General features: G+C 37.4%; 1 protein-coding gene across 9 annotated transcripts in view; it reads left to right on the top strand.

Annotated features, from left to right (window-relative positions):
- LOC113066150 (disco-interacting protein 2 homolog C-like) overlaps nt 1–20537 on the top strand; it is a 100679-nt gene that overhangs the window by 77464 nt on the left and 2678 nt on the right. For 3 of the 9 annotated variants that reach the window (XM_026237844.1, XM_026237841.1, XM_026237847.1), the window contains 21 exons: nt 1282–1396; nt 2768–2907; nt 3094–3230; nt 4319–4527; nt 5440–5554; nt 6014–6215; nt 6331–6440; nt 8686–8766; nt 9201–9324; nt 10334–10455; nt 10538–10649; nt 10727–10836; nt 11280–11410; nt 12628–12796; nt 13921–14091; nt 15355–15384; nt 18171–18232; nt 19252–19309; nt 19412–19486; nt 19572–19746; nt 19818–19941. In XM_026237844.1, coding sequence (XP_026093629.1) covers nt 1282–1396; nt 2768–2907; nt 3094–3230; nt 4319–4527; nt 5440–5554; nt 6014–6215; nt 6331–6440; nt 8686–8766; nt 9201–9324; nt 10334–10455; nt 10538–10649; nt 10727–10836; nt 11280–11410; nt 12628–12796; nt 13921–14091; nt 15355–15384; nt 18171–18232; nt 19252–19309; nt 19412–19486; nt 19572–19746; nt 19818–19941 — 2572 coding nt within the window. The remainder of the gene's footprint in view (nt 1–1281; nt 1397–2767; nt 2908–3093; nt 3231–4318; nt 4528–5439; nt 5555–6013; nt 6216–6330; nt 6441–8685; nt 8767–9200; nt 9325–10333; nt 10456–10537; nt 10650–10726; nt 10837–11279; nt 11411–12627; nt 12797–13920; nt 14092–15354; nt 15385–18170; nt 18233–19251; nt 19310–19411; nt 19487–19571; nt 19747–19817; nt 19942–20537) is intronic. The other 6 variants (XM_026237848.1, XM_026237842.1, XM_026237849.1 and 3 more) reach the window with 3 other exon arrangements.

Below are 20537 nucleotides of genomic sequence, written 5' to 3'. Positions count from 1 at the left end.
TTACACACCCAGCAACCCTGCAAACAAGCTAAAAGCATCATTCATAAGTGTGTAATATAAATGCATACACTCAGATATGGCCTCTGGGATTATACTGGGATGAGTAGGATAGATGATGCCCAGAAGCTATTTCCTTATGTATGCAGATACATAATACACAAATGGACACACTGAAGGACAAAACATTCCTTCTGCCGCCTGTTTCCTTCAAATGCCAATGTAAATGGCAGTAAGATACAGTGAATGTATTTCTGATGGAATATTCGGGGTCATATGAGGGGAAACTTTCTTAATCTTTTGAGATGAAGAGATTGATGTGCTGTGCAGCTGAACATTTATAATGCAAGGATCTCTTTCTAGTCCAAGAACATTTGGGTGAAACTCAATTTTCAATCCAAAAAAAAAAAAGGAAAAGGCTTTAGAAGACATTTTTAGGGTAGAAAAATTGTTAATATATATGTAGTTTGAAGAAAATATATAATATTTTATTTGTCAGTAGCTTACTGAAAAATCTCATTACTGCAATGTATTATAAATAATATAATAATATAAAAAATAATATCATTTTAATCATTTAAATGAAAGCTTATAGTAGTATTTGTTGAATTTAGCATTGCTTAAAAAATTATTACTGTAATTGCAATGCAAATTTTAATTTCTTGAATTTAAGTATTTATCACAATAATGATAGTTTAAAATAAAATAGTTTTTAATTTAATAAAATCAACATCACAATGCAGCACATTTAATTGTCTTCTAAATAGGCTGGATTTTCTTTATGGTTTTCTAATTTCTAATTTTTCTTTAGTTTTTAGAGTGAAATATGACAGAGCATGAATACCCATATATATATATATATATATATATATATATATATATATATATATATATATATATATATATATATATATATATATACTCAAATGTATTCTGTTATTTGGCATATCATGATGGACTAAAGTGTGAACAATCACAACAGAAGTCATTTACATATAGAAATCTTAAAGGTACAGTTGTAAAAACAGTCTGTTTAATTCTAAGGCTGGTCATGAAAACTCTTTGGTGCAAGAAAGCTTAAACTTAAAAAATTTTATGATACAAAACTATACAATATGGCCTTTTAAATCTGGATTTCTTTTTTTTTTTTTTTTGCTAACTGTCGCTTTAGGAGCTGTGTTCCCATTGTACCCTACAGTGTTAGAATGCATCTAAATGTGAGAACTGTTTTAAATGTCTTATAAGACAGGCGACACATAACACATAATCTCTCATTTTCTACAGGGTCCATCTCATCGTGTGACGCGTTCCTCAATGTCTTCCAGAGTAAAGGTCTGCGGCCAGAGGTCATCTGTCCATGTGCCAGCTCAGCTGAAGCCCTCACCGTGGCCATCAGGAGGTGGGAGGAGTGCTGACACATTGACCATTCATTCACCCCCAAACTTCAGCTCATATTCATAAACCCTCACTTTTCCTTTCAGAACATGTAGATCTATCTGTGCCTCTTTTACGAGTTTCATAACAACCCCCGTCCTCCCCCAAAAAATGACAGAAATATGGACACAGACCATTTTTCTGTTGGTCAGACACAGATTGAAGTTGATGGTTCATCGAGAGAGCTTTACCGAAGTCTGTGTATGACTTTGATGCCTTTTTCCAAATCCATTTACAAGAAAGTGATGTTTTTTTTAGGCTGCCTCCATAATTACAGCCCTGAATAGTCCTGACATCTCTGCTTTGTGACCGAATCAAACTTGTGACAGAACGCAGAGCATATGGTTTTCATTCCACAGGATTAAGTCCATCGCTGGACGTTTTTACAGACCTTCTCTCTCTAAAAACAAATTTGAGGATGAGAACAGCTTGTATGAATTTGAACAAAAAAGAAATTAATTGAAAGCTAATAAAAGAGCCTGGTGTCATAGATGAAATCATCACTCTCTAGTGAATTCAGGGGGGAAAAGTTGATTCAAAGGCGACTGATGATATGTAAGTCTGCTGTTTCTGTCATAAAAGAAGTGGCGTCATCGTCATTTGTGGATTTACCATGCAAACTAAGCATAACCTCATTTTTTTTTACCCTTCACACACATTTGCTTTGGCCTATGTGGTTCACAGAAAATGTCTTGCTCTGGTAATAATTTCCTTCCTCGTTAGTTCATTTTTTGCACTTCTGCTCTGTTCCAAAACTTAATGAACTGCCTATTTAGACAGCATGCTAGAAAAAAAACATTATGCCACCTTTTAAGATACCTAATTTTTAGAAATAATTTTTTTTTTACATTGTGCAATCACCCAGTATGCGGTGCAGGAATGGTCAACTATAAATATACTTTTATTATGTACTGCTAAATATAACAAATAAAATGGTCACTCAAATGCTTTTGGAACCAACTGTGAGTTTCACATCAGTTTCTTGTAATCTTCCTTAAAAGGAAGCTCCCTATGCAGTGTGCACACTAGTTTTGGAACACAGCTATTGTTTCCAGCATACTTCATCGGCACACCCTGTTTTATGTATTTTGCTCAAATGAAGCCTGCTGTACCTTGCCAGACATCTCTGTTAGCTTAAACGGGTGTCTTTTAGAGGAGGTTATGCGTGGGTGGGGCTTAGTGCTGTCCATCAGAACTAGTTGAACCAATCAACAACTTCTTCATCAGAACTAGTTGAACCAATCAGCTTCGTATTCAGGTTTACATAGCATTAGAGTCACTGTTAAATAATAATTTAATATATTGCACTAATCTGGCATTTTATTTCACATTTTAGGCCTACAGATGACAGTAACCAGCCACCGGGTCGAGGAGTGCTGTCTATGCAGGGTCTGAGCTACGGTGTCATCAGAGTGGACTCAGAGGAGCGTCTCTCCGTACTCACCGTACAGGATGTGGGCACCGTGATGCCAGGAGGTGCACATATGTACATGCATGAGTGGTTCTGAGAAAGTCTAAAATGTGGCTTTGCACATACTCTTGTAGATTTAATGTTAAAACCATCAAAGGAGAGCCTTGTGTAATGTGTACGCCTCTCTCTGCGTGCTGTATTTATTGCTTCATAAAGTGCGTAATGTGTTTATTGATGTTGTGTATGTGCAGCTCTGATGTGTGTGGTCAAACCAGAGGGAGTTCCTCAGCTGTGCCGAACAGATGAGATCGGAGAGCTGTGTGTGTGTTCCATCGCCACGGGAATGTCATATTATGGGCTCTCTGGCATGACAAAAAACACCTTTGAGGTTTGTGTCCTATCAGAGCAAGATCGATTTGGCTGTAGTTAGGTGGATTCTCCTACCCAGAATCCCCAGACCTCTGCTCGAACAGATGCTAAAGTGCTCTGATCAAAGTCTTTTCCAAAGGCTTTTTTGTTAAATTGCTCTGAAATAATGAAAATGGCATTTTCTCAAGGTCAGTTTGCACAGAGTGTTATCTGAAGGCTGTTTTCACCTAAAGTAAAAAAAAAAGTAAAACAGGTGATTGTGAGATTAAGTTCAAGAAATTAATAAAAAATGAAATCACAAATGTGAGATATAAAGTCATACTATGAGATATGAATCCCTGATTGTAAGATAGCAACTTGCATTTGTGGGATAAAATTTTACAATTATGAGAAACAGCTGCAGTTGTTTATTTCAATGAGAAACAAAGTCGCAATTTTGAGATATTAAGTTGCAATTGCAGCCTGGGAGATATGAAAAAGCAATTTTGTGATAAAACACCAGAATCGTGTGATATAAAGTTGCATTTGTGGCAATTACTGTACAAGAAACAAAGTTGCAGTTGTGAGAGAATAAGTTGCAATTGTCACAGTTGTCAGATATGAATTTGCAGTTGTAAGATAAAATGTTGCAACTGTGCGAAGTACTTTTTCCTCGCAAAGGTGAAAATAGACTGTCATAAATATGACTACGACACACAAGTATTCAAGCAAAAATATTTATCCACGAACACTTTATATGTGTCGAGACGTTGACGAGCTAAAACTAATATCTGATGATAAAAACTATGACGAAATTTATGACGCGTCTTTGTTAACATGACAAGACGGGACTATTATGTTATTTGAGGACGACCGGACATTCAAAATGTGCACCCCTGTCAAAATGAACACTGGTGAAAATCTGTTGTGCCACTTTAATTCTAGAAGTTTAATATGAATTTAAAATCCCCTTTTTTAACCAATCACTGAACATTTCACCGTAATGTACAGTGGATGAGAAGTAACCCCACAGCCAAGATTCTACAGATAATTTCCACATTTTTATACCGTTTTAAATTTACAAATGGATAGTTATATCAAAAATGTTGGCTTTTGTTTTGGAATCAGGTTTTCCCCATGAGCAGTTCGGGGGCTCTTATCAGCGAGTACCCCTTCACTCGGACAGGGCTGCTGGGCTTCATAGGCCCAGGTGGGCTGGTGTTTGTTTCTGGAAAGATGGACGGGCTGATGGTGGTGAGCGGACGGAGACACAACGCTGACGATATCGTCGCAACAGCGCTGGCAGTGGAGCCCATGAAGTTTGTGTACAGGGGCAGGTGAGAACACAACAAAAACAACCAAACAAACATAGCGTATTCTTCTTCGTCATCAAAGAAGAGGTGATATATATAGCACTTGAGCTTATTTGCTGTGGACATGCAGAGTGCAAATTAAATGGACTCAACACCTGCTGAGGTGGTAGAAATGAGAGCGTGTGCCCTGTGTGTTGTGTTGTGAGTTGTTCTGTTTTAGTTGCTTCTGTGAAATTACCTCGGGTTTTGTTTATCAGTTTTCTTACGCATTTACACACTAGATTCCAAGGCAACATTTCTCTTTTAGTTTAAATTGAAGTACTAAAATAACTAAAACTAAACAAATTCTAACTTCAAAAAATATTCTATAGACCTAAGAAAAAAAACTAATGAAAATGACAAAAGCATAACAAAATTACTAAACCTTTAACTAAAACTCAAAAATGAATTGAAAACTAAAAAAACTGAAAACAGTAAAAAATAAAAATCGAATGCAAAACCAATAATATTCAATCAAGTGATACTAAAATAGCACTCTAGCACATTTTCATTTGTTTGAACGATTCCACAAAATAATTGACTTTAAATGTTGCTTCAAATATATGCAATAAATGTAATTATAATTTAGTGTTACAATGTTATGAATTACTTTTTTTGCGATCTTGTTGATCTTTAAAAACGTATTCTTTTTTTTGTAAACTATGTTTGTTGATTATTGTAATTCTAAATTTAATTATGTAATTAGTAACAGTTGTTTAATTTGTATAATTATTATTGTTAATTTAAATATTTATAATAATAATAATAATAATAACGCTTAATGAATTTATATTCTGTTTACCAACATAAGCAAGTCATGGTTTGAGATTTTTAATGGGTTGGTCCAGAGCTGGATTTTTGAGGGTCTAAATCTCTATTCGGTATCTCTATCTTCAGGATAGCGGTATTTTCTGTGACGGTCCTGCATGACGAGAGAATTGTGGTTGTAGCTGAACAGCGGCCGGACTCCACAGAAGAGGACAGCTTCCAGTGGATGAGTCGTGTGCTGCAGGTGTTTGTCCTTTTTGTACCCACCCTTGCTTATCGATTTGGGCAGTGGCGAATTGCTATTCCCTTCCTGTCTGATGGGAGTCACCTTAATCGCTGCATAAGCCCAGTCACCATCCAAACTGAATTTCAGATCGTGCTACTGCTGACCTGCATACTTTCTGTCAGCACTTTACATGTCTTTACCGGCATGCAAAAATAACCAGACGCACTCAGGCTCACAGGCTGGCCTTCATTTCCACCCAGACGGTTTCATTCCACTCTTTTGTTGTGGGTCATTAATCTTGCAAATATAGTATTTTTTCCTTCCACTTCCTGAATTCCCATTTGGTAGTTTGGTTCTCCATGAGGCATCGGTAAAGGTCAGTTGCTGCATCTGTTCTCAGCTGGCAGCCTGTTCTCAGCTCCTTACGAACTCTGTTTTTAAACCACACCTGACAATCCAATACATCTCTTTCTGCAGGCGATAGACAGTATCCACAACGTCGGGGTGTTTTGTTTGGCTTTGGTGCCCGCTAACACCCTTCCCAAGACTCCTCTGGGAGGGATCCACCTGTCGGAGACCAAGCAGCTGTTTTTGGAAGGCTCCCTACATCCCTGTAACGTCCTAATGTGCCCTCACACCTGCGTCACCAACCTGCCCAAACCCAGACAGAAACAGCCAGGTCTGTCTGCAGCAAGGTCACCTCAGATGTCGTACAAAATTAGAACCATCAGAAATGCTGTGTGCGTGGTGCTGTCTGTTTGTTTGTGATGATCTTCCTGTGCTCGCTTCTGCAGAGATTGGACCCGCCTCTGTGATGGTAGGAAACCTGGTCTCAGGGAAGAGGATCGCTCAGGCCAGCGGCAGAGATCTGGGGCAGATCGAAGACAATGATCAGGCAAGAAAGGTGTGTGTGTGGTAACATGGGGCCTCGATTTTCATTCATCGTTCACTCTCCCTTCCCTCTCATTCATTCCTCACCTCAAGCAAATGGAGTCCCAACCGGCCAAGAATAGACACAAAAATAAGCACATATTTGTGTTTAAAGCCATTGTTTCAGTTCATTTGAATAACTGGTTCTGAGATATAATCTGCCTTAGGGTGCTTTATAATGGCTCTCAGAGGAGATGTAGCACCTGGGTCCAAAACTGAGAAAAAGTGCCAGTGAATGAGAATATTTACAAGTTAAGATATTATACTTGCCATTAAAAAAAAAAAAAATAGGCCGTGGAATTTTATTTTTTCTTCCTTTTTTTTTTTTTACCGTATTTTCCGGACTATAAGTCGCACTTCATAGTTTGGCTGGTCTTGCGACTTATAGTCAGGTGCGACTTATTTATCAAAAGTAATTTGACATGAACCAAGAGAAAACATTACCATCTACAGCCGTGAGAGGGCGCTCTATGCTGCTCAGTTCTCCTGTAGTCTACACTGAGCAACATAGAGCGCCCTCTCACGGCAGGTAACGGTAATGTTTTCTCTTGGTTCTAAATAAATGCGACTTATAGTCCAGTGCGACTTATGTTTTTTTCCTCATCATGACGTATTTTCGGACTGATGCGACTTATACTCAGATGCGACGTATAGTCCGAAAAATACGGTAGTTGTTTTCCTCTAGTCGTTTTTTCAAAATAAAATAAAAGCATAAAATATGAGATGACTAATTCTCTTGCACCTGTCATAAAAACGTGTAGCCAGATTGTGATTTTCTTCCCCGAGTTTTCATTTTTGTGGCTTAATGTTAGGAATATTCCACATATATTGCCACATGGATAACTTTAGGCCTCTGATAGTACATTTTCCAAGTTACTTGACAATGGATGAGTCACAACAGATGTTTGTTGGTGTGGATTTGAAACGCCTGTGTCTCTTACATCAGTGAGAGTCAGATAATCAATCTTACAGTTTGACTTAAATATGTTGCAGTCCCTTATAAAAGTTACCGGCCAACTTATAAAACACATTTGGCACCTGCTGAGTGTTCATTTTGGACCCTGTGTGGCATGCAGTAATTGTCCCAACTGGATTTGTGGTAGAGGAACTGACCCCTGACAGCTTGTCAGACCTCTTTCTCTCAGCTAGCATTGTTTCATACCCGACCCCTACAGAGAGCATTCCGGGAAACTGTTAAAACATTATGTCACCGAACCAGAACTTAACAATTTTGTGCTTCTAAAACATGCCTTTTTTGCCACTTAAAAATGTAAAGCACTCCATTAGAATAATGATTGCATGCTGGGATCTGTTTGGGAGGGCTGGTTTGGTTATTTTTTGTGCTGTTTTGTGTTGAGTCTTTGGTTTTGCTGTGCTGTCAGTCAACCACCTCAACGCAAATACAATCCATTCCGCTGCCCTCTCAGGCTGAAAGATGGCAGCCATTATTCCATCAGTGTCTGCTGTGCACAAAACCGTAACCTTAACACACACACACAGCTGTCGGCCGCACACAGAAACCACATACACAAACATGTGCACAGACCCTAAAATACACAGACACACAGTGCCGCAACAGTTGTTAACTGCATGCCTTCCTCATCCTCTCTCTTTTTCTCATTCCTTCACACCCTTCTGACATCGACAAATGTTATCTCCGCCATCTGCGCCGCTCAAAGAAACACAGCCGTACATGACTATTCCATTTTTACACCCCCCAGCTTGTGTTGTTGTTGTTTTGTGTTGCTTCCATCCATTCATGCCTATGAAAATCGGGCCCATTGAGTGAATGGAAATGGTTTTATTTCATTCTTTTAAGAGGAGGAATTCAATCCGATGTGAGAATAACTCTGGGAGATGAGGTAACACATGACTGCATTCACTTTGAGCCTTCAGATAACACCAGCGCCACTTGCTAACGACTTTTAACAGGTCTTACTAATTGCAAAAAAAAGCATCTTTTGTGTTTAACAGTTACTCTTTAAATGTCATGTTACTTTTATAATATTGCATTTGATAAAACAATAAATTATATCAGGCTTGTTTAACACCAACTTACTTGTATGCAAACAAATAAAACAAACTGTGTATTAACATTTTCTGATTCAACTTGTGAATTCTGATATGGCTCTTTTGGGAATATTATATAATCTCCATTAAATACTTAAATCTCTTGGATTTTGTAATAATCATCTCAGACTTCCTTTTTCCACCCATAGTTCCTCTTCCTGTCTGAGGTGTTGCAGTGGAGAGCCCAGACCACCCCAGATCACGTGCTCTTCACCCTCCTCAGCTCAAAGGTATGATGTGTATTTGATACTCTATATTTTCTTTTAAATATGTGTGTGTGTGTGTGTGTATGTATATATCTATATCTATATCTTTATCATTTTTTAAGTATATTTAATTTAATTAATGAAAACTCCTTGTAATTAAAGAATAGCACTAGCATTCTGGGTTAAGAAAGTGTAAGCTAAAGATTAACCTTGTTTTCAAGTGTGATCCAGTACTTGGCAAAAATGTCTTAGTTTCTGCACTGTTTCCCTGCTCTAGGGGGCAGGATTTGGTTTCATAAATGATGTTACCCTGGTTTTTTCTAGGGATACATTTTTTAAATATGTGGCCATTTATCATCTCGGTCTATTTTGAACACCACATGCCCTCCATAGAAAAGTTGTGATAACTCATCCTGAACTGAGGCAACTGATATGTTTGTGTATGTGTGTGAACATAGGGAGCAGTCCTGAGCTCACTGACGTGTCTTCAGTTGCATAAGCGGGCGGAGAAGATCGCAGCCATGTTGATGGAGCGAGGCCACCTGCAGGACGGTGATCATGTTGCGCTGGTGTACCCGCCTGGTACGACACCATCAGCTACAAATCTACAACTTTAAATCTGTGATAAGTCCAACTATATTCATACTATTATACTCATTTAAACCAGGGGTCTCAAATTATGTGGCATCAGGTGAACAGAAGAACAGTTTAGTGCATTGAAGATGTCCCTAATATTATATTCAGAAAGGACAGCAGACACATCACAATCTGGCTTGGATATAATGGTCAGAAATGATTTAAAGGGATAGTTCACCCAAAAATTTTAAATGTCATTTACTCCCCCTCAAGTTGTTCACACCTATATGAGTGTCTTTCTTCTGTTGAACACACGAAGATATTTTGAAGAATGTTGGGAACCAAACAGTTGACGTTAGCCATAGTATTCTTTTTCCATACTATAGAAGTCAATGAGTACTGTCAACTAGGGCTGCACGATTTTTGGGAAAATGACATTGCGATATTTAATTTTTCTGTGACATATATTGCGATATGAAATTTAATCAAATTTTTTCTTACAAACAAAAATGGGGTGAGCACACTTAAATTCTCATTTTAAATGATTTAAACATCGACACCATCGTGTCAATTGATTAATATGCGCGAGGGAGAGAGAGCAAGACAGCGCTCGTGTTGTTTGAAGATGGTGAGAGTGCGGCCGGGGCTCGCTCTCTCTCTCTCTCACGCGCGCTCTTTCTCGCACTCTCTCTCTCGCGCTCTCTCTCTATCTCGTGCGCTCTCGCTCTCTCTCTCTCTCTCTCTCTCTCTGCCATGTTAAACTGACAGGACTTAAACACATGTAAATGATAAACTTTCACTCTATGATGGTTAAGCTGTGCAATCCACGAATCACATTCGTCAAGGGCTGGGGATCAGCTGGCCCGTACATTTAATGAATAACGGATCAACTACGACTACATCGCACATCCTTGTGCACATCCATTGAAGTTATTTAAACTGATAATTTGAGACCACTAAATTAGGATTAAAGTTTAAATCTACTTGTATATTTATATGCATTTTTAATTTACAGGTATCGATTTGATTGCTGCCTTTTACGGTTGCCTGTATGCCGGCTGTGTACCAATTACAGTGCGACCCCCTCATCCGCAGAACATTGCCACTACCCTGCCCACTGTGAAAATGATTGTGGAAGTGGGTGTTTTCCTCAAGTCCTTCCTTATGTAGTTTATGATATGTTAAAAAAATGGGCGCTAATGTATAAATTTGTGTTCAGGTGAGCCGATCGTCTTGTGTGATGACCTCACAGGTCATTTCCAAGCTCCTGAAGTCAAAGGAAGCGTCTGCCGCTGTGGACGTCAGGGCATGGCCTCCTGTTCTGGACACAGGTGAGAGTGGGTCAGGTCAGGTGGCTTCTTAAAAATGTCTAAATGAGCATTAATTTAATATCTAACATGTTTTCCAGATGATCTGCCAAAGAAGAAGCCCCCTCAGCTCTACAAACCCTCCAATCCAGACACGCTGGCTTACTTGGACTTCAGCGTCTCCACTACTGGGATGCTTGCAGGAGTAAAGGTGAATGTTAATCATCCCCTGTTGTGTGTAATAAGAAACCCCTGCTCTTTGTTTCCCCAACACAAAAAAACAGGAAGAAAACGTTTGGAAACTCATCTCACAGACATCAAATCCTCTCAGCTGGTGAGATCAGGTGTCGAATGCACAGAGGAACTTTTCTTCTTTCATTTTTTAGAGATGAAAACCAGGTTTTGAGCACGCAGACACTATTATGTCATAGGAGCCACAAGTGTTTGCAGAGACCACCCAGTATTGTGTAGTTCTTCTGATCTTTTGACTAAGAACTGATCTGTTCTGCCCCATACACTTATATTTACTAGCATTTCCACATGGCAGCCCACAAAATAACTAGTCAAAAAATTTTTTTATGTGGTTTTAGTTTTAGCTAACAGTTTTAATTATATATGTATTTTCATTTGTTATATATTTTTATGTCTTCTCAGATGTCCCACACAGCCACCAGTGCCTTTTGCCGTTCTATAAAGCTCCAGTGTGAGTTGTATCCCTCTCGTGAGGTAGCCATCTGCCTGGATCCGTACTGTGGCCTCGGCTTTGTCCTCTGGTGCCTCTGCAGGTGAGAGACGCCGCCTGACGCAATCACAATTATTCTAATAGAGCAGATTGAAGACCTGGTCACACCAAGTCTGAATTTACAGCATGGAAAAAAAAACATGTGTAACAAAATTTCAACCTGAAACAATGGATCTTTATGAATTCGTTCAGGCTGCGTCTACAATATTGTTGATTTGTCTTTTTTTTAAGTTTAAGAAAATTATTTTCATCCCTCAGTTTGTAAAAACAAGCAATAATTGTATTTACAGTTAGAATAGGAGTCTGTAGGGCAAGCCACTGCACAAAATAAATGTTAATATATATATAATTTTGAATTTAAATAAACTATTTATTCTTAGAATAATATATTTTGAATTTAAATAAACTATTTATTCTTAGAATTATATATTTTTGGAGAACCTTTACTTAAGTTCTTTAAAGAAAAACAAATACAGTGTAATATAAACAGTAAAAACTAATTCAGAGAATAAAAAAATAAATAAAACATGTAATATTGTATCTTATTAGAGTTTGCACTTTGTTAAATATCTTTCAACCTGTAAGCCGTCACCCTATACTTTGAACATGCAAAGTTTCTTTTTACAAGACTTAATCATATATACTTTATATACATGACGTTTTAATCTCTTACTTATCTTGGCTGTCTAAAGTTATATGCAGTTTTCACCTCTTGTAACTTAAATAAAAGATTTTTGCCCAGAAGAATGAATAGTGCTCTCACAAAACTAAAAGTTATTTTTTTTATTATTATTGTTATGAGTCAGTTACTGTAATGATGATTGTAATTAGAACTGAGGAACAGCTCAAAATACGGTAATCATTAGCATGCCCCAAATGCTGTCGTTTTGAACCTGGACTATTTCTTTCAATTGTTTGGATATGTAACAATTCAGTCATAAAGTTACAATTCATCTTTGGAGTATTTTATATTTCCCTGTCATTGAAACACTGATGGCTGAAACGCTCAAGTATTGAACCAGTTTCTCAATAGACTGCTGCCTTGAAAAATCTTGGTTTTGTGCTGCGCTCACACGGGTGTGTGTTTTTCTGCTGTGCTGGGCTTCTCTAGTGTAAAAGTGTGTGCTCAGCTCCTGTCTCGCTTGACTGATGTGTTGTTCTCCCAATGTGTCTTATTTGTCAGGGTGGGTAGGTTCCACTGCTCTTGTGTTGTGTGTTGGTAACGTTGTGTTTTCTTCCGTCTCTTCCCACTGGGTGAAGTGTGTATTCAGGCCATCAGTCCATCTTGATTCCCCCGTCCGAGCTGGAGGTGAACCCTGCTCTGTGGCTGCTGGCTGTCAGTCAGTTTCGGGTCAGAGACACGTTCTGTTCATACTCCGTCATGGAGCTTTGCACCAAGGGGTTGGGCCTGCAGACCGAATCTCTCAAGGTACCAGATTCTCTCGAAACTGTCAATCATTCACTTGTTTTTCTTCTTGAGGAAGCTCTAAGATTTCATGTTATATTTGCAGCAGTGTCAGAAAGAAGGTGATTGTTGGTGGTCTTGCGTCTGTGACTGTGTGTAATTAAGGTCTGTTCTGAGTTAGTGAAGGAAAGGCCGTCCGTGCCTCCTGGCGAGTCTGTCTTGTAAAGTCTTGTTTTATTTACTCTGATTTAGTCAGTGCCATACTGCAGTCTGGAGCCGAGTACAGTTTATTAACATCACAACAATCAATGAGGAGGAAAAATGGGATATTTTTTGGTATAATGAGGTAGAACTGTGAAAATGTTTTCTTTTACTCAGATTTTGTCATTCCAACTCCCTCAGTTTTTTTTTTTTTTTTTTTTTTAATGAAGCTTAAAGTAAAACATTATAATAAATATATATAATGTATAAACTGACCCAATTTACTTTTAGTGCATGTTATTTTAAAGAAAAAAGTTATTATATTCTATAATAATATTATAATCCCAATAATCGAACTGAACAAGCACTTTCTCTCTGCTGCCACATGAGCATTTCCTTTTAATTATTGATACACTGTGTTGGTGTAAACATGTATTTATTTTTTATTATTTATTTTTATGAATATGGGTGTGTATGAAAATATTCAGGTAATGCACAGCAGAATTTTCTTTCCACTTGTACTATGGCAATAATAAACTGTATTATATTATATTATATTATATTATATTATATTATATTTCTGACTCATTATGGTCATGATTATAATTATATAATATTATGTAATGTATTATAATAATAAAAGCCTCTGACATTAGCTGATAAGAAATAATCATTTAAAATTATTAAATAAACAATATTTTAATATAAAAACATTAGAAATTATATTATATTAATTATATATATTAATATTTAAATGTTAATGTTATATAAAAAAATCCAACTTTTTTTTGACATATTTGGGGGTGATTATTTTCTATACCTAATGTGAATGTATATGTACAGCATATATGTCTCTTCTTACTTTTAAACGGCAGTAGTTTTTGTTACACTTTTAAAATTTCAAGTCTGATGACTCATTTGCTCTCTTTCTCTGTCCTGTCTCTAAGTCCCGTGGACTTGACCTGTCCCGCGTAAGGACGTGTGTGGTTGTAGCCGAGGAAAGGCCCAGGATAGCCCTCACCCAGTCCTTCTCCAAGCTTTTTAAGGACCTGGGCTTGCACCCGCGAGCTGTCAGCACTTCCTTCGGATGTAGAGTGAACCTGGCCATATGCCTGCAGGTTAGTAACGTTTGAGTGCGCGTGTCATCTGTTAATCTGGTGCTGACCAGTAAACACGAGGCAGAGCTTGGGCTGTAATCCCAATCCCAGCGTTGTTCCTGCAAGCCGACTGCAGCCGGGATTAGTGTTCAGACTTTGCTGAGAGGATTTCACTGTGCCTTTAGGTTACGTTCCGAGTGAGAGTAGTGCAGCATTATTGGATATCCTGAGGTTGTAGAGGTAAAATCAGGTCACCACTGAAAGAAACATATATGTGGAACACATGTCAAAAATAGTACTTGTCAACTGATATGGGGTTTTCCAAAGCTGCTGCTGAGTAGAAGGAGCAGTTGGTGATATAATGCTGGTATATTATTATTTATATATACATACAGCATTGCTGTTTTTACTGTATTTTTGATCAAATAAAAAAAAAGACTTCATTAAAAACATTTAAAAAAACGTACTAGCCCCAAACCTTTAAACGGTAGTGTATAAAATATAATAAATTAAATTATAATAAGCATTTCATGCCCATTTATTTATTAATTTGCCAAGCATCTATGCATTAAGTGGGATAATGCACAATCTGATGGCCTTTTTCACTAAATAAACCTTCCTATGGTAACACAAGACTCTGGGAGAGTTTGTTTTGGAATAAGAGCAGTAATAACTTCCACCCACCTGCTTTCATGAAGATTTTTTTGTTACCAGGCAAAAAGCACCACACCACACAGTCATACTACAGATGTTTCTATGGTTACATACTAGAGATAGAGTATGAATTATTTTACACCTTGGAGTCTAATGACCATTGAATCATAAAATAGTCTAAACAACCTCAAAAGCAAAATTCACCTAAAGGCGAAATGAGAGATATTTTACAATATTATTATATAATATATAATTATAAAATATTATATAATCTATTACAATAACAGCTTTGGTGACATCAGCTGCTAAGAAAAATAATTGGAAAATATTATAGTTAAAAAATAAAATGTAAATGTGTACATGTATAACTTTGTGAATATCATATTTACTTATAAGACTGTGTGGGTCAGGAAAAATAATACTGACCAATAATATCTTCAGATCTTCACTTCTTATTTTGACAGTCTGCATATTGTTTTTTGTTCTTTTGTCCCACATTTCATGCTTCTCATTTCCTTCTTTTGTATTTCATATTTAATCCCTTTTCTTTGTCACATCCATAAATCTTCACCCTGTATTCCTCTTTCCTCACTCTCTCTCCGTTTCTCATCTGCTCACTCGCTGTTGTAGCCCCACAGACTCGGGAAGCTTGCAGATCAGGTAGGGAAGTCCAAAAGCTCCCGGCTCGATCTGGCACTGGGTGTGGAATGGGGTCCGACTTTGCTTTTTTTTTTTTTTTTTTACCCCTCGGCTGCTGGGCTCTTGATTCTTGCGGTGTGTGGCTTTTGCTAATGTAGTGGAAGTGAATGGCCGGATCCATCCAAATCAGTGTGACTAATTTATCAGACTAATCGCTGACCTAATGGGCTGCTTTCCTGGGCTCAGTTTTGAAAAGGAAAGATGCCCTCGGTTCGATCTTACCTCCGAGCGGTAAGATCCAACCCTCCCCGAGTGAGATGGCAGCTCACCTGGACTTACACCAGGGTTAAGAGTTGAGTGTTATTGTGCAGCTGCAGTCATTAATAGTGTTCCTGTAGCATAGAGCTCTATAATCACAGCCATTAGCTGGAATCTTGCTTCCCCTCCCCTGTCCGTCACATTGTTTTGCCGTGACATCACAAGCACAAAGGGCTTTATTCGGAACACGAGTGCCTACACATGAAATATCACAGAATCCAGCACTGTGTGAGTCAGTGATCTGAAATGCATCTCTAAGGACTGTGTCTTGTGGACAGAGCCGATTGGTGTGCTTCAGACACAGGGAGACCTCTACTGGCCTGTTTTTGATTGGGAACTACATATTAGAGAGTTCTGTAGGGATGACTTGTTTTTGTATGCCAAAACCTGGGAACAACCATTTTTTTAGCACTTCCAATTCCATCGTCCCAAAGTCAATGGATTTTAAAGTGGGTTTTTTTGTTAAAGGCCTGAAATTAGGACACAACAGCACAAAGATATTTTCACACTTTATTCTGTGACATCAGAAATAGCCTTTTAGTTGAAAAAGACAATTGCTAACATGTCGCTAAATTGGAATACCAAGGTTGTCTGGGACATGAAAGGGTTAGTTCACACAAAAATGAAAATTAGCCCATAAATTTCTCACCCTCAAGTCATCCAAGGTGTATATGACTTTCTTCTTTCAGACGTATCCAGTCGGAGTGATTTAAAATTTCTTGTTTTTGGTCTTTCAAGCTGTTTCATGCCACTCAGCGGGTGTTGCATGCATCAGTCCAAAAGAAGTTAAAACAATAAAAAGCACCTATCCATAAAAATAAAATAAAATAAAAAGTGTCTTACGCCTTCTGTAACGAATAGATGCATTTTTGTAAGAAAAATATCCATGTTCAATATGTAATATTCACTTTAATGTAGCTTGCACTCACTGTTGTACATGGAGGCAGTTCTGGAGCGGACTGGATGTACAACAGTGAGTTGTCTGAAAAGAAGGAAGTTATAGACCTCTAGGATGACTTGAGGGTGAGTTAACCCTAAACGTGAGCTAACCCTTTAAACGTCTTCACACCAAACAAGTGCTTTAGCAAATGAAAGTGAAATTGCACTCTTGCAAAAAAGAAACGATTACGACCCAGAAAGACTAAACAAGACGTAAGAATCAAAATCAAATGTTTGTTGGTGCCAGAGCTTATTTTCTGCAATAATCCAAAATCCAATGGAAAAATCTTACTGGGTTTTTATCAAAGAAACCAGGGTGATGTTGACTTCTGTGTTTGTCTATCAAAATACATAATCTCTGTAGTACAATACTCTAGATATTGTTTCTTTCAGATGGAGTCTGAGTGCCTCATCATGAACAGTCATCGCAAATTCATTAATGATCAGTCATGAAAAATAATTGCATTCATTTGATCAAAACGAAGAGTGTTCATTTGTAGCTTGTACTCAAAGGCAGCAGTTGTTTGTATTCTGTCTGTTCATTTCTCAGTTGTATTGTTCCATAAAGGCCATTTCACATTACTCATGTCGTCGGTGCTCAAATGCAGCAAACTCTAAGGAGCGATGCACAGTTCAAACGCTGTAACGTGACATGCTCGGACTCAGACAGGCGGTCTTGTTTGCTGCTGACCTTGCAAAGCGTCACCAATGATTACTGGACAGTTCATCCTGACATAAGGAACATCCGAATGGAAGAGAGTTTGATCCTGCATTTTAAGCTGTACGATGTATCGTCAAAGCAATATTAAGACATTCTGAAAGTGATTTATGACCAAAAAAAGACATGCATGTAATTAGTTTTGTTTTCTTAAAAAAAGATTATTCACAATTATTTCCATGTGATCAATACTAAATTGTTTAAAATGTAACAATTCTCATTTTAGCATTTTATATAACATCAAATATTAGATCAACTCTTCAAGTTGCTGTCAGACGAGCCACATTTTCTCTGTGCATAGTGATCCACGGATGTTTAGATGTGCCGCGGACAGTTTTAGTGCCATCTAGTGGTTCAGAAGACCAACGAAAGATCTGCAATACTGAGGCGCTTTTACCGCAGGCAAACATTCAGTTCTTTGAAGGGTCTGTCAGCTTTCATCTGCGGCCGTCTTTTTCTCTGCTTCACAAACACCCACACATTTGTCATCTCGGCTTCATAAAGGATTCCTATTTTTCGCTCTGCTCTCTAAAACGCCTCTGTTCAAGGCATCATTTATAACCGTGTGCCTTTCATGGTGATGGTTTAAATTTAAGGTTATTTCTATCTCGGTTTGCAGCTTGTCTCGCCTTTTTTTCCCCCCAGCATTTTCAGTCTGTGATCATCTCTAGGCTCTGCTACTAACTAGTTAACAGCTAAAGTGCGTTGCCTCCGAGGAAATTGACCAGTTCTACCCCACCCTTAGAGAAATCACTCCTAGCTAGTTCTCTGTGCAGTATAAACTGTATTAGTGTGTATGTCCTGCTTAATGGCTTCATGATGTGCGTTTCAGGGGACATCTGGACCAGACCCGACTACTGTGTACGTGGACATGAGAGCTCTACGCCACGACAGGTGAGAGATTTAATAATAGAATTCACTGAGGAATCGAAGTGGAGAAAGTTGTTAAATAGTGATAATGGAAATGAGTCCAGTGCGCTGTGATTGGAGTACTGGTCGTCAATAGAGGTTTTCCATTAAACGCTGTTGCTGGTGATATTCAGAGAGTAGAGTGTATTATGTCTGATAAAATGTTGCTATGAATTATATATATTTTCATATAATAGCAAATTGAGCATGTACTTTTTCTTTATATTGTGGTGTTATATGATGTAAAGTTTAAAGATTTAGCACACATTTCTTATTGATAATCTTATCTTTTAGTTTTTGTGCATTAAGCCAATAAAGAAAAGAATCAAATTAGAGGAAGTACCTTTCAAGAATTAGCCAAACATTTGAATTACCACATATTAATTGAAGTATAAACAATTAAGTTGTTGAAATTCCATTCAAATATATTTATCTGTTGAATTCATTCATTTTAGCGTATTTGTTGAATTTCCATCAAATATACTTAGTGATATATTACATTTTTCAAACATTGTGAAAAATATTAAGTGTGATATTATAAAGGTAGATTTTATCAAGTTTTTACTAAATTAAATAATTGGCTTTCATATTGTCATATACATAAACATACTTTACGTCTACTTAAGTTGACAACCTATCTTCCAAAACCCTAATTTTAATTAATTGTAAAAACTTTAAGTACTTTTTTTTTTTTTACTTTTCAAAATATCCACAATTAGTCATGATTTCTGACCTGTGGTTGTAATATGAAATTCAGTAAATGTTACACTCAATTCTCACAATAATAATAAAATAAAACGTTTTTCAAAAGACAATAGTTGCACTATATGCACATGCATCTTTATAGTTTTTAGTGTCTTGCTCACTCTGAAAAATATTTGTTTTTACTCAGGAGTGTTGGAATGTGTTTGTGAAAATGTCATTAGTCGTGTCTGCACTTGTGTTTATGAGCTGATAATTGATCATTTTTCAGGAAAGCAACAGTCTGCTTGTTTTTTCCTCAGAGTGCGTCTGGTCGAGCGAGGCTCCCCACACAGTCTCCCCCTCATGGAGTCTGGAAAGGTACCTGCAGGGCGCTTTACAACAATCTCAGTTCGGCTCCATCTGGCTGTGTGTTTTGAGATAATTATTAAATTACTGAATCTCAATTTCATCCTCTGCCAGATTTTACCTGGAGTTCGAATCATCATCGCCAATCCTGAGACGAAGGGTCCGCTGGGAGACTCCCATCTAGGGGAGGTGAGTGCGTATTTCAGGACAAAGATCAAATCTTAATCATCTGTGGCTCTGACTTCATGTGTTCCTGGGCTGTTTTTGTCCCTAGATCTGGGTCCACTGTGCCCATAATGGCAGCGGTTACTTCACAGTGTACGGCGATGAGGCCCTGCAATCTGATCACTTCAACTCACGCTTGAGCTTCGGAGACACGCAGACCGTATGGGCGCGCACCGGCTACCTGGGCTTCCTCCGCAGGACCGAACTCACAGATGCAAGTGGAGGTGATCATGCATCTTTGGTTGTAGTTTCATTTGTAGTCAAAGAATGATACTGACATCCTCTGTGTTTCCAGAGCGGCATGACGCTCTGTATGTAGTGGGTGCTCTGGATGAAGCCATGGAGCTGAGAGGAATGAGGTATCACCCCATCGACATAGAGACCTCTGTGATACGCACCCACAAGAGCATCATGGAATGGTACGACAAATGGAAATAGAAATGGTCTTTTCTAACCTGAGTATCTTTTTTGTTTCTTTTTTTTTTTTTTTTTTTATTGTATTGACATTTAAAATTTGGCCATTTATTTATTTATTTAAAGATTAACATGTTTTAATGAAATTAAAACACTTAAAACTTAAACTTTTGATATTCAGATTTATACTGTTTTATCTGAATAAATGAAAACAAAACATAAAAATAAAATGTATCAAACTGCTAATTTGTTTTGATATTAAAATGTATAGTATCTACACTAAAATTCTAATAAAACTAAAACCACATTTATTTATTTGATTAAAATGTAGACTACAAGAAAACTAAAACTAAATTCGAATTAATAGATTTTTCAAGTGTGTACTGATTATACTATTATGTCTAAATAAATTACAAATAATATACTTAAATTAATTTTAGTTTTATGTGCTTATTTTGATATTAAACTGTATACTATTTACACCATAATTTCGAAATAAATTAAATTAAATTCTACTTAAATTCTACATCATAATGTAACAATTTATAGTATTAAAAATGTATATTCCTTTTTTACATTAACTATTACAACATTAAATGTA

The sequence above is a fragment of the Carassius auratus genome, chromosome 49 (genome assembly GCF_003368295.1).
Source record: "Carassius auratus strain Wakin chromosome 49, ASM336829v1, whole genome shotgun sequence".
In the NCBI taxonomy this organism is placed as follows: domain Eukaryota; kingdom Metazoa; phylum Chordata; class Actinopteri; order Cypriniformes; family Cyprinidae; genus Carassius; species Carassius auratus.
This window is presented reverse-complemented; position numbering and strand designations above follow the sequence as displayed.